This window comes from Silurus meridionalis, chromosome 6 (genome assembly GCF_014805685.1).
Source record: "Silurus meridionalis isolate SWU-2019-XX chromosome 6, ASM1480568v1, whole genome shotgun sequence".
In the NCBI taxonomy this organism is placed as follows: Eukaryota; Metazoa; Chordata; class Actinopteri; order Siluriformes; family Siluridae; genus Silurus; species Silurus meridionalis.
In genome coordinates this window covers 29297050-29312148 of record NC_060889.1, presented here as the reverse complement: position 1 = coordinate 29312148, position 15099 = coordinate 29297050, and the positions used below count along the sequence as shown (strand labels likewise).

Below are 15099 nucleotides of genomic sequence, written 5' to 3'. Positions count from 1 at the left end.
GCATACAAAACATAGCAGGAAGGACAGAAAAAAAGTTGTCATAGCCACATAAAGTGCATTGTGTGCTGTTGTTCTCACTGCAGATACCTACCAGTTGTGTAAACTCTACTAAGTACTTATTAACAACCTTAATTTATGAACATGATTGGATGAATAATTTCAATAATGAGCAGGTGTAATTAGACAGTAAGTTTATCATGTGCATTTAGATGATATGGCTATTTATAGCACTGTTATATTAAATGATTTAAATAGTTTTAATCTCAGTAAAATTACATCACGTTTTAGTTTCTTAAAACAAATAAATCAATAAATTAGTGACATGCTCATATTCTCTCTCTCTCTCTCTCTCTCTCTCTCTCTCTCTCTCTTTTACACACACACATGCTGTCACTGTGGGTACACAGGAAGTGGTTATGGCTTTAACACACACCTTTTCTTTGTCACTCAGTCAGTCATTAGAGGGACAGGATGGAGTTCAGTCCACTCGCTGTGATGTTCTGTGAGTAAATATTTTCTTAAATAAAGCTGATATAAAGTTGTTCATCTGCAGTCTGAATGTCCAAGTGATAAGGTTATTGTGCGATTAAGACATTATGTGTACCGCAGCATGAGTGATCAGGTGGGTCAGTGTATCCATATCTGTTATGAGACGGAATTAGTTTTACTTATATAAAAAATAAAAGTTCAACAAGGATTTAAATAATCAAATGAGTGTAAATGAGTCTGTATTGTTGGAATCTGTACCTGATCTTCTGTGGCCTGCTGTCATCTGCTTCTCTGTCATGATTGTTCATGATCATTTAATGTGTTAAAAGAAAATTACTGGATGTTATTTGTACTTTTACTAAAGGAGCTTGTGGTTGTGACTAATTTAGATGTGTGCAATCAATCATGGAAATTAGAAATTTCCCCACTGTGGGACGAATAAAGGTTTATCTTATCTTATCTTATCTTATCTTATCTTATCTTATCTTATCTTATCTTATCTTATCTTAAACAGTACAGCAAATGCAATTTCATAGACATTTTAATAAAACCAACAGAATGCACATTATAATTTAGAACACAGTTTTTTTTTCATATCTCTGTTAAAAATAAGAGCAATAAATAAACACTTCTCATTGGTCTTGTACACACACTGGCAGTGTCAGTGTTAGAGGCCTGAGAGCAGAGACCAGTTCAGGATGTGGTTTCTGTTTAATGCAGCAGTGAAACCTAAACTGTGAGAAGCTGCAGGAGGTGTGAAGGTGGACGAGCGAAAGCAACTTTTAACTGTTAATATACTGAACATAACTAGTGATCCTTATACTGCTCTTTTAATATCAGTTTTATAATAAACAACTTTTTAGAGTAGTGAGATTTCTGAACCTTCTCTAAATAGTCACATTTTAAGAACAGTGTTACTGTTGTTTGCTTCCAGCTCTTTAACAAAATATGTTAAAATCCAAATTATGAATCTTTTTGTTTATCTACACTGGATATTTCTGGTTCCCCATTCGGGAACTTTAAGCTGTGCCGTAACGCTTTGGGTACGCCCTTGCCTTGTCCACGCTCCGAACCACTTGTAAAATCTGAAAAATAGGCAAGTCGTGACGTCATCGGCGGGCGAAGTTGCGCTGCTACAAAATGGCTGTGCGGTGGTAGCGACGCTGGTTTCAGCTTGTTTAGGTAAGTTCTATTTATGTGAGATACTGATCAAGTGATGGCTAGCAGACAAAAATACCGTGAGTGTGTTCATCTGTGTCCCCGTTTCAATACAGGGACGGATAAGCATTATCGGTGCGCTGTTTGCTTGGGAGTGGAGCATGGTCAATCGGCTCTCAATGGAGATGATTGTTAGCTTTGTAGCCACATGGCTATGCGCACGCTTCGCTCCCAGAGAGCGCTCTTCGGCGTTTGTGGGGATTAAGCAGCAGGTTTGGAGTCGGATGAGTCCTCTCCAGCCTCCCTGCTGAATCACACACCTGCTTTCTCAGGAAAGCAGGCCCGACGGCTGCTTCTTCTCCCGCTGCGAGCAGTGCGGTATTACATATCTCTTACATGTTTCCGAGGAGAATGAGATGATGGATGCTAACGAACCTGTGGACTTCTCACAGCCTGTGCTGTACGAGGAGCTCCTCGAGGTCATGACACGGGCCGTGTCCAAGCTGGATCTAGCTTGGCTGGTCAAGAAGCAGAAGCAGCGCGCACCCAGTAAGCTGGATGAGTGTTTCCTGTGCCCCGTGTCACTGCCTCTGTGCCCAGGCCTTCTGTTCTTCCCGAACTGCACACCTGTATGCTGCGCCCACTTTTTCTCAGCGCACTTCACTCTACGTGAATGTGGTTGGGGCCTTCCAGGCACCGCAAAGCCCAAAAAGGAGCAGGCTGACCTGAGGGTCACCCTTGCCTCCAACAAACATGCTGTGGTGAGTAGGTCCTGGTGGCCTATGTTTGGGGGGACAGTGTACACCTCCCCAGCACCATCAGGAGGCCAGGCTGTTGGCTCTGCCACAAGATGTGCTTCAGAGCACGGCCCCACTTCAGCGGACATCTCCCTCCACTTCTGCCAAAAGAATCGGTACGGATTGGGGAGATCTGCCGCCTCTCAGGAGGCGTCAACGGTTGCAGTACGCTGCTCCGGCTGTTTGGATAGAGGAGGCCGGTCTGTTAGCCCTGCCACAAGACGTGTTTCAGGGCACAGCCTCCCTCCAGTGGTTCCCTCCCCGTCTTTTTGCCCGAAAGATCATTGCAGATGGGGTAGATCCGCCGCCTCTCACAAGGTGTCATCTGCTGCAGAACACTGCTCCAGCCGCTCTCAGTGGGTCAGAGGCCAGCCCCGAGGGGAAGGTTTTCCTGAGGACCTTTCTGACAGCTTGGGAGGGGCTGCCAGAGGTCTCCCAGCGGGTCCTGCATACTGTAGAGAAGGGCTACGCAATTCAGTTTGCATCTTCTCCTCCTCGGTTCAACGGGATGTGTACCAATCTGGTGGGACCAGAGCCTGCTCTGGAACAGGAGGTGTGCACTATCCTGGGGAAACGGGCCATCAAGGTGTTTCCCCCCTCGAAACAAGATTTAGGCTACTCTAGCCCGTACTTTGTTGTTCTGAAGAAGGATGGCGGGTTGCGTCCCATTCTGAGTCTTCGTTCTTTGAACGGCTTACTTATGAGGCTCAGGTTCAGGATGCTTACTCTCAAAGAGGTCGTGTCTCAGATTGCTTTTGGGGGCGACGCTTACCAATATCGGGTTCTCCCGTTTGGCCTATCACTCTCACCCCGTACCTTCAAGAACTGTGTGAACATGGCACTGACCCCGCTGCGGCTCCAGGGCATCCGCATTTTAAATTATATCAATGATTGGTTGATATTGGCTCATTCAGAGCACTAGGCAGTTCGGCATCAAAATGTCGTTCTCGCCTACATGAAGGAACTGGGGTTTAGACTGAACGCCGACAAGAGTGTACTTTCTCCAGCACAGAGAACCACTTTTCTGGGTGTAGTGTGGGACTCGGCCAGGTTGCGGGCATGGTTGTCTCTTGCCCGGATCGAAATCATCCTCACTGCAGTCAGGAGTGTAAAAGAAGTCCAGCCATTCACTGTGAAGCAGTTTCAGAGGCTGCTGGGTCTCATGGCAGCAGCGTAATCCCGCTCGGCCTCCTCCACATGAGACCCCTCCAGTGGTGGCTCTGGGGTAGATGGTTCTCCCCGAGAGGGAATCCATATCGTACATAAAGGTCTCGCAACGTGCCCTTCGATGCTTAGATGTGTAGAAGTAACCGACGTTTCAGTCCCGAGGACCCATCTTAGGGATTCCTTGTCATTGCATAACGCTTACGACAGATGCTTTCTTCACTGGGTGGGGAGCGGGCATGATTGGCCACTCCACCCAAGGTCTGTGGAGCGGGCCACGTCTCGTGGCACATAAATTGCCTGGAGATGATGGCGTTGTTTTTGGGGTCAAAACTCTTCCTCCCGGACCTAAGGGGCCACCATGTGTTGGCCCGCATGGACAATACATCGGTGGTCTCGTACATCAACCACCAGGGGGTCCTCCGGTCTTGCCCCTTGTACAAGCTGGCACGAGAGGTCCTCCTGTGGTCTCAGGACAAACTCCTGCTTGGACCAAAGTAAAAAAGGCTACCATTAGTAACACACTACGCTGCCAGGGACTCAAATCCTGCAGTGCCAGACCTGTCCCCCTGCTTAAGCCATAACATATCCGGGCCCGTCTGAAGTTTGCTAGAGAGCATTTGGATGATCCAGAAGAGGATTAGGAGAATGTCACATGGTCAGATAAAACCAAAATAGAACTTTTTGGTAAAAACTGAACTTGTCATGTTTGAAGGAGAAAGAATTCTGAGTTGCATCCAAAGAAAACCATATCTATGGTGGAAACATCATGCTTTGGGGCTGTTTTTCTGCAAAAGGACCAGGACGACTGATCCATGTAAAGGAAAGAATGAATAGGTCCATGTATCGTGAGATTTTGACTGAAAACCTCCTTCAATCAGCAAGGGGCATTAAAAATAAAAACATGGATGGGTCTTTAAGCATGACAATGATCCAAAACCCACCACCTGGGCAATGAAGGAGTGGCTTCCAGATCTCAACCCCATAGAAAATCTTTGGAGGGAGTTTGAAAATCCGTGTTGCTTAGCGACAGCTCTAAAACTACCAGCAACAGTGTGCAAAAACCTTGTAGAGACTTACAAAAAAACGTTTGATCTCTGTTATTGCCGACAAAGGGTACATAACAAGTATTGAGATAAACTTTTGTTATTGACCAAATACTTATTTTCCACCATAATCTGCAAATAAATTATTTAAAAATCAGACAATGTAATTTTATGGATTTTTTTCTCATTTTGTCTCTCACAGTTAAAGTGTACCTATGATGAAAATTACAGGCCTCTCTCCTATTTCCAAGTGGAAGAACTTGCACAATTGGTGGCTGACTAAATATTTTTTGCCCCACTGTATATAGTCTGACCTTTTTATGATGAAGCTATACTATGAAGCATGGTGGTGGCAGGTAATTCACCTTCCAACATGAAGGTGATCCTAAACAAAGCACCAAAAGAATAATGCAATAGCTTAAGAAGGGCGAATATCTTTGAGTAGCCAAGTCAGAGCCCTGACATAGTTCTATAAATTGCTAACATCCAGTTACAATAGAAATTACACTAGAGCCTAGTGGCTCTATTAGCATCATAGAAATATATATATATATATATATATATATATATATATATATATATATATATATATATATACTGCTACCTCCACATACAGTTTTTGATGGAAATACCATTCTTATCTCCTCAGCATGTGGGGCAAAACACACAAAAAATACCTTTTTTTGTATGTGGGTGTTAGTGAGAAACAGCAATTGTTCAAGGGTTTTTTTAAGTAAAAGGAAGGAACTGCAGATACAATCTGCATGCATTAAAGGAGAAGTTAATATTTTTAAATGCACTCAGCATCTTTTTTTGTTTTTAATTTTTGTTTTTACAGCTTGTTTATACAGCAAGAAAACAGAAAGTGGTGAGGCTTTAACGGACTTTACAATGGGCTGTTCACATTAAAAAACAGAGCCATTTTTTATTTACATTGTGTTCTTTGTTTCTGATCTATTTTCAGTGTTGGTTTCTCTAATAACAGTGACCCAGGCAAAAGGTAATTTATTTATGGAGAATTTATCGCATATCCTCTTATATTCTCTGCATTTTTATTTGTATTGATAAAATGGTGTGTAGAATATGTCAAAATGTTCCTATTCAACTTGGTAAATGCACAAGAAAGACATATGATAATTTATGTCTCAATTTCTTCCTAGCAAGGCTTAAGATATGAACTCTATGTGGAGTTCAGGGATGTGCATTGTTCCTCAGGACCATAACTGTCCCATTCTACTAAATATTCAAGCTGGCCACTTGAATGTCTAGAATGGATAATTATTTACTAGGTATTCCAGACTGGCAGGATCATCAGGGGCATCTCTGTGGCAAAGGGACCTGAGATGGCTGACTTCAGTTGTAAAATGATACATGGAATTGCTGAAATAAAATTTGATTTGAGTGGTTCAAGATGTGCAAGTGGTCAATATATCTGGGGCTTAGTTTTCTGCATGTTTTACCATATTTGTAATATTAAATATGAAATAAGGAAAAAAATGTTACTGAACCATATAATTTCTCCAACTATAAAATGACTGCAGATATTTTGGCAAAAGTTCTCAGTCATGGTCTTGCTCAAGGAAGTCCTAACTTAATACATTTATTATGATGATTTGAAGGGTCAATGAAATTACACGTTGACATCAGCAAAAACGTCTCTAGGTTACGTATGTAACCCTGGTTCCCTGAGGGAACGAGACGCTGCGTCTCTGTGCCACACCTCCGGCGTCCCTGCGGCCGTTCTTCTCCCTTACAGAAGCTGCCGCTGGTTTCATACGTAACCTAGAGACGTTCCCTTTCAGAAACTCGAGCTGCGTCGAAACGCTTTGGGAACGAGTGTCCAATCACGCCAGACCGACCAGTCCCTGCCCACTGTGTATGTGACCACAGCTAGAGGAGGACCAAGGGGCCAGGAGTGGCACTGCAGTCCAGGTTATAAAACCGCACAAAGGTCAGTGGGGCGGACCAACCCGCAGCGTCACATATGTCTTGGCGGGGAACTCCAGAGGACCAAGACTTAGAGGCAGCCACACTCCGGGTGGAGTGAGCTCTGACCCCGAAGGGAGCGGGGCAACCAGAAGACTCATAAGAGGACGTGAGAGCGTCAACGATCCACCTGCTCAGAGTCTGCTTATTAGCAGGCAAGCCTCTCTTGGGAGGGCCGTAGCAGACAAACAGCTGATGGGACCTTCTCCAAGGACCCGTTCTGCGGACTTAAGTGTCCAGCGCATGCACCGGGCAAAGCCGGTTAAGCTTCTCCTGGTCTGGGGCCTGGAATGGAGGAGGATAGAATGCCTATAGCCTGACAGGCCGTGGGACGACCGAGGGCACCTTGGGGATGTAACCCGTACGGGGGTAAAGGAGGGCACCAGCCATACCTGGGGTAAACTCCAGGAAGGAGGGGGCCATAGAGAGGGCCTGCAGGTCCGCCACCCTCTTTATAGAGCAGATGGCCAACAAGAACGCAGTTTTGATAGAAAGGTGCCTTCAAGATGGGGGGGGCTCAGAAAGGGCCCCCAAGATGACGGCCAGGTCCCACCCAGGCACTCTAGGCGAACTGTCCCTGGAGAAAATCCAGCACTGAACCAACTGGGCAGTGGACTGGATCCAGCCGGTGGTGCTCACACCACAAGCAGAACAGACGCCACCTGGAGGCATACAACCTCCTAGTGGAGGGAGCTCTGGAGTGGAGAATGGTCTCTACCACCTCAGTAAAGAGACCAGAACCTCGGAGCCGTGCCCCCTCAGGGGCCACAGACACAGCCTCCACAGCTCCGGGCAGGGGTGAAATATGGCACCCCCTAGCTGAGAAAGGAGGTCCCTCCTCAGAGGAATCTCCCACGGAGGGTGCTCGAGGAGAGCCACCAAGTCCGTAACCCATGGTTTGCACGGCCACCTTGGAGCTACCAGGAGGAGACTGACTCCATCCCGGCGAACTCTCTCCAGAACTCCCAGAAGCAGCGCGACGGGGGGAAAAGCGTACAGACGCAGCCTCGGCCATGCCTGAGACATAGCATCCAGCCCCAGCAGGGCCGGAGGTGTAAGGGAGAACCAGAGGGGACAGTGCGACGTCTCTCGAGACGCGAACAGATCCACCTGGGCTCTTCCGAATTTCTCCCAAACCTGTTCCACCACATCGGGGTGGAGCCGCCTGCACAGGGGGCGTGAGCGCAGACCTCCTTGATGGTTGATGTAAGAGACCACCGAAGTGTTGTCCGTACAGCCCAACACGTGGTGACCTCTGAGGTCTGAAAGGAAATGCTTTAAGGCTAGAAGCACGGCCAGCATCTCTAGGCAATTGATGTGCCACAGTAGATGGGGCCCCTCCCACAGACCTCTGGCGGAGCGACCACTCATGACCGCTCCCCACCCCGTGAGGGACGCATCCAACGTTAGCATTAAGCGACGACCGGGGACTCCCAGCACAGGGCCTAGAGCTAGGAACCAGGGATCTCTCCAAACATCCAAGGCACGTAGGCATCGCCGCGTGACCTTGATGGTACGGAGCGGGTTGCCCCTCCGTGAGAACCCGCGGGTCCTGAGCCACCACTGAAGGGGCCTCATGTACAGCAGGCCAAGTGGAATCACACTGGACGCAGCTGCCATAAGCCCTAGCAGTTTCTGGAACTGCTTGACAGTGAGAGGCTGCCCTTCTCTGACCTTCCCGACAGCCGCAAGGATGGCCACAATGCGGGCAGGAGAAAGCTGCGCACGCAAAGTAGTCGAATCCCATATGACACCGAGATAGGAGGTCCTCTGTAAAGGAGAAAGCACACTCTTCCCGGCGTTCAGCTGAAACCCCAAAGCCTTCATGTGGGCGAGAACGACATCTCGATGCCGGACCGCCAGCTGCTCTGACTGAGCTAGGATCAACCAATCGTCGATGTAGTTGAGGATGTGGATGCCCTGAGACCTCAGGGGAACCAGAGCCGCATCCACACATTTCGTGAAGGTACGGGGTGAAAGGGCAAGGCCAAATGGAAGAACAAACCAGTGACAAACCAGTCCTCGGATTTGATTTGAAGCACGACCTGCTTGAGGGTCAGCATCTTGAACCTGAGTCGCATGAGAGAACGGTTCAGCTGACGTAGATCTAAAATAGGACGCAACCCACCGTCCTTCTTGGGAACTATGAAGTACCGGCTGTAGAACCCGGACTCCTGTTCTGATGGAGGGACCACCTCGATGGCCCCCTTTCTCAGGAGAGTATCTACTTCCTGTTCCATGACCAGAGCCTGCTGTCGTCCCACCAGAGTGGGAAGAACCCCATGAAAACGGGGTGGAGGAGACCCGAACTGAATCGAGTAACCCCGCTCTACAGTATGCAGGACCCATCGAGACACATCTGGGAGAGCTTTCCAAGCTCCCAGAAAATGCCTCAAGGGTATCAGCCTCTCGAGACTGACCTCCGGAACGCTCAGAGCCAGGGCCACGCCCTGAGATGGTCTTAGGGGAGGCGAGATCTCCCGGACCACAGCGATGCCGGGTGGAGACCAAGGAGAGAGCTCGCAGGAGCTGGCCGCGCCCTGAAACACCGAGGGTGGCAGGGTTAGCAGACCAGGTCCCTGAGGGGGCTGGGACAGGGCGGGCACCGGAAAAAGCGGTGTGACATGCCCCCCCACGGCCAGATCCCCAGAAAGTTCTGTGTCAGGATCTTTTTGCTGAAACCGTTTTGTTGGAGATGACAGTCCACAGATCTGTCACCTCACGAGGCTTCGACGCCGAGCGCCGCGCATTATTCCTCACAGGGGGAGAGCGAGTCGCGACACTGCGTTTCTGAACCTCCCGATGGGAGACGGAGGGCTGCGGCTGGGGCTGAGCCTGCCGAGCAGCCCCCTGTGAGCGGCGTGGGAGGTATCGCTGGAACGCCGCCGCTTGTTTCCTATTTTCCTGAAACCTCTCAACCACCGAATGTATCGCCGAAAAGGCCAGAAGGAGTTAGCGGAGCGTCCAGTAACACGGCCCTGTCCCTATCAGACATGTCTGACAGTGTGAGCCACAGGTGCCTTTCTGTAGACACCAGGGCAGCCATAGACCGGCCAATGGCCCTAGCGGTCTCCTTAGTGGCTCTGAGAGCCAGATCTGCCGTACGGCGCAGCTCATCAAACTGCCCATCCACGGCACCCCCCACATCCAATTTACGCAGCAGGTCAGCCTGATATGCCTGCAACACCGCCATGGTGTGCAGGGAAGAAGCAGCCCGACCTGCTGAAGCATAGGCTTTACCCACGAGCGCAAAAGTGCTGCGTAGGGGCTTTGTGGGTAACGTCGGGGTCTTTAGTGAAGAGACGACTCCAGGAGAGAGATAAGTGGCAAGTGTCTCTTCAACCTGAGGCATAGCCTCATAACCATATTCTTTCCGCCCAAATATGTGGGAATACACAGTAGAAGTGGGGGTGAGGGGGCGGGCCGAGTAAGGTTTAATCCACGATCTAGACACCTCGGTGTGTAGATCGGGAAAAAATGGAAGACCCCTGCGTGGAGGTTGTGACACGGATGTCAGAAAGCGCTCATCTAATTTACTGGATGAAAGCACTTCCTGCTCATGAGCCGGCCAAGTTATATCGAGCTTGGCAACGGCACGCATTACAATCTCCATAAGCTCCTCGGCTTCCGTATTGCAGCGCGCGCAGAGACATGTGAGCACAGTGAACACACTCAGCTCCCTCTTTGAGAACCGATCTCGCATGCTCCGCACCCAAGCAAGCAACACACAAGCTGTGCGAATCCCCCCCCGTAATATAACGGGGGCAAGGAGGAACGCACGGCCGAAAACTGTGCTTAATTTTTCCGCCTGCTTTCATTATTTCTCCGCTTTTTTTTTTTTTTGACAGACAATAAGACAAACAATGTCACACAAACACACAGAGCGCTTTCTGAAAACACAGAAGCTGCCGCTGGCTTCTCTCATATGCGTTTTATACTTTTGGTCGTGACGTCACCTCATCGGTGACGGCCAGTGTCCAATTTTTGACTGATTACACACGTTATTCAGAGCATGAACACTCAGGCGCGTTCCCAAAGCGTTTCGACGCAGCTCGAGTTCCCTTAGGGAACAGTGTTTTATACTTCAACCCAATCATCCATTTATAATCTATAAAATTTATTTTTTAGATTCCATGTAAGAATGTTAAAAACACTATGCTCTAAGCACAAATATACTTCTGTTGTAAAACAAACATACAATGTTATATTAATGTTATTAAGAACTGTTTCATGGAGAAACTGAGTAGTGGAGAAAAGAACCAGGAGTCCTGGAAGTAATGGTTTGGCCCCCACAGAGAACTGATCTCAACATTATCAAGTCTGTCTGGGATTATTTTAGAGAGAGAGGAGATTTAAGAAAGCCAGCAGAAGATCTGTGGTTAGTTCTCCAAAATGATTGGAACAACCTATATCCAAAAACGTTGTGCAAGGAACAGGAAGAATTGATGCTGTTTTTCAGGCAAAAGGGGGTCACACAAAATATTGGTTTGATTTGGATTTATCTTTTGTTCATTTCCAATCTATTTAGCTAATTAGTAAATATGTGGATTAAATATGATTTAAAAAATGCATTGACGTGACCCACACTGGTAAATACAGAATAAGTTAGATGTGATTCCTCACACTCGAGTCATGCTGTTACAATGTAATGTATGGTTTGGGTGTGTGAGGATGTCTGGGTGACACAATTTCACATTTTAAGATTTAACATTTTTTTTATGTTTAACTAAAACCTTAAGCAGTACTAAATGTATCTTCACAGAGATGAATGAGATTTAGTGATTCTAAAATAACCATATGATATTAAGATCTCAACATTCAAGTCCATAAAAAATGTTTTACTTCACTAAATTGGTGGGCTTAACCTACTTCCCCTGTTTCTTATTGAAATTATAATGGCTGTGTATATTTTGGCAATATCTAGAAAATAAACTGCATTCAACTCATGTAAGAAATCATACAACTGTAATGAATGTACAACCCATATTTTGTATCAAATGTTAAATATATTGTTATTCTGAATTTGACACATTTTAAATCACAGTGAATCTCCTGCTTATGTCTTAAAGTGAAGATCAGCTCTGACACCTTCATCATTTTATTCCAACAGTAAAACTCAAACCAACTGTGAGAGTGAATCCTCAGAGATTTATCGACACTGGAGACACCATCACTCTGATGTGTGAGCTGCAGGAGACGAATGGATGGGAGTTTCAATGGTACAAAAATACACAGATTGTGAACACTGTAACCACCAACACACTCAGTGTGAGAGCTGATAATGCAGGAGAAGCAGTGTATCAGTGTCGTGCACACAAGAAAACCTACAACAACTATAACAAATACTACACAAGTCTCAGTGATCCTGTCAAGATTACAGCAAAAGGTAATTCATTATATTCCTTTTGTTTTTCAACAGGTTTAGGGGACGTGTGAAGAAAAAGATTGCATAATTATTAAAGTACAATTCCATGTTATTCTATGATGCTTGAAATAATTTTGTAAAAAAAAGTAAAAAAAAAAAAAATGGATGAGGCTCCATCAGTAACAAGGTGTAACAGGGCAATAGAAAATAGGTACAACACTCACTCTCATGTGTGAGATACAGAATAGTGCATGCAGCTGTCACATTTTATTTAGCAAAAATATAAACCACTCATTTAACACATTTTTTATCTCTTTTAAACATGTGTGGCTTCATTTTAATATGTTACCATTTTTATAGTAACAGCTTATTAAAATAAACTTGTACAGACAATGCTATATATAAAATCTAAAACTGAAAATGAAGGGATTAGAATGCATTATTTATCCAAACATAAATCATTAATATAAGTGTTGAGATGATGAGAAGGATAATACATTTTCTGTAAGATGTCTATTTATATTATGGTAATTATGGAAATAGACTTCAGTGTCAGCAGTTTCATAATCTGATACATCCTGAAAAGTGGTTGCTCAGTGGTTAAGGCTCTCGGTTACTTATCGGAAGGTCAGGTGTTCCAAGCTGCCACTCTTGGGCCCTTGAGGAAGACCCTTAATCCTCTGTCCTCCAGTGGGTGCTATATCCTGGCTGACCCTGTGCTCCGACACAAACTTCCGAATACCGATGGTATATGCGAAGATTGAATTTCACTGTGCTGTAATGTACATGTGAGAAGTAAAAAGAAAAAACACCTTTTAATCCATGTTTTTCTCAAGAAGAAGAGCTTTTGTTTGTTACACATAACGTACAGTGCAGTAAATTATTTTCTTTGCATATCCCAGTGATTTTTTTAAGAGACTCGGGTCAGATCACAGAGTCAGCCATGATACAGCACCCCTTGAGAACATAGCGTTAAGAGCCTTGCTCAACCGCACAAGAGTTGGTCTTTTGTATTTACTCTGTTACTGTGTAAAATAAAGAAGAAAAAAATAAAAATAAATTAATGCTGACATAACTTAGGCTTCCTTTTACCAGTGACAGAAGCACGAGTGAGTGCGGATAAATCATAATGTACTGTATGTGGCCCAAAAAGAAAGTATACATTTGCCAATTCAGTTTGGAAACAGATAGCTGTTAAAACATACATTGAATATATGTAAATATATTTACATGAAGAGATTTTGTAGTTTCGAAAATGTTTTATTTTTGTTATTATTAGTATTATTAGATGTTAAATTAAATTAAACTGTGGACTTCTTTGTCTGTACTCAAACCATGTTTAAACTGAATATGCATGGTGACATCAATCATTATCATTTAGATTCTTTATTATTTGTCAGTGTTCCTAGCTGGCAGTAGAGCTGGAATAAAGATGCTTAACCCAGTACTGTTAGTAGTTTACAGGTAAATAGAATCCGTAAATAGAAACATACAGTTGTAATAAATGTACAGCATCAATCTTGGATCCATTGTGAATACAATTTATTCTGACATGGTCACATGTTAATGCACAGTACATTTACTGCTTATGATGTAAAGTGAACAGCAGCTCTGACACCATCATTACATTCTAACAGAAAAATCCAAACCGACTGTAAGAGTGAATCCTCAGAGCTTCATCCACACTGGAGACACCATCACTCTGAGCTGTGATCTGCAGGAGACGACTGGATGGGAGTTTTTCTGGTACAACAATTCCAAACTTGTGAACACTGAAGTTACCAATACACTCAGTGTAAAAGTCATTAATACAGGAGAAACAGAGTATCAGTGTGAGGCAAGCAAGACAATCTACTATATCAACTACTATAACATCTACCACGACTACACACAGCGCAGTGATTCTGTAAAGATTACAGTAAAAGGTATTTCATGATTTTCCTTTTCTTTCTCAACATCTTTAAGAGAAATGGTAATAAAAATATCACACAATTATTACAATTATAACTTATTACTAATTATATTATTATATTACTAATCTTGCAATAAGTTTAAATAAAAGTACAAAAATAAAAGTTTAAATATTTGTCATTTGTGGTGCCATCTGTCAGAAGGTATAACACAAACAAGAATACAATAAGTACAACTGTTAAATGAGTGTTTAACAACAGACTCAGTGTTTATCGGATAGTGTTTAATTCTCATGTAGGAGATACAGATTAGTGCATACAGGTGTTACATTTTATTCAGCAAAAAAATGAACTCCTTATTGAAACATGTTCCTCAGTCTTTTCTAAAGATGTTTATATCTGTATGGAAACACAGGAGTGCAGAAACACATTTAAAAATATAAAAATATTTACAGATTTTGTAATTTAGAAAAAAATACATTTTTAAATTAATGATAAACGCTAATGCTAATAGATACATCAAATATATAAAATGGAACTGTGGAGATTTTCAGCTGTTCTTAAACCATAGTTATTGTCTTGACCAGGGTTTAAATCAGAGTTGTTTGTGTGGGAGATTTGAACACTTTGTACTACAGGAGAGTGGGTGGACCCAAGTGCAGAGACAAACTCAAGATTTGGCAGAGTTTGGGAAACAGTTTTTTGTTTAATTGGGAAAAACAGATGTCAAAAACACTGGGAGTTTGGGATTTAAATTACAAACAATCTACAAAAAGAACAAAAAACCTTCTTGAGCAAAACAATAGAAAAGTAACAAATAGAAGAGGCTTCTATATACTTTTATAATTTTATATACTATATACTTTTATATACTTCTTTTTTATATACTTCTCCAGTACAGGGAAAAGCAAAGAAGAGCAAGACTTAGATTTGGGAAGCAGATTAGGAGAAACTCACTGGAGGAATTCACATGGCAGTTTGGGCAAAAAAATAAACCGAGAATAGACCAAGAGGAGCAACTTAAATACACAGAGGCCTAATATGACATGGATGGAAGCACCGGGGTTCTGATAAAAGACACAGGACCCAAAAGGCAAAATCTGGTGAAGCAGGAAAGGAAGAACACAAATCGAAGGAAAAAGAAAGAATAGACAGTTATACTGTATATGCATGTTGACAGACAT

The 15099-nt window shown here is 44.3% G+C and overlaps 3 protein-coding genes across 3 annotated transcripts in view; 2 read left to right on the top strand and 1 right to left on the bottom strand.

The window, feature by feature from the left end:
* LOC124387347 (obscurin-like) overlaps window positions 1-15099 on the top strand; it is a 402170-nt gene that overhangs the window by 99610 nt on the left and 287461 nt on the right. The gene's annotated exons all lie outside the window — the stretch shown is intronic.
* Window positions 1-15099, bottom strand: part of LOC124387367 (Fc receptor-like protein 5) — a 107415-nt gene that overhangs the window by 21450 nt on the left and 70866 nt on the right. The gene's annotated exons all lie outside the window — the stretch shown is intronic.
* On the top strand, window positions 488-14943 carry LOC124387377. Its single transcript, XM_046851708.1, has 4 exons — window positions 488-502; window positions 11751-12026; window positions 13643-13930; window positions 14812-14943. The coding sequence occupies exons 1-4, from the start codon at window positions 496-498 to the stop codon at window positions 14841-14843; spliced, it is 603 nt and encodes a 200-aa protein (XP_046707664.1). The 5' UTR covers window positions 488-495; the 3' UTR covers window positions 14844-14943.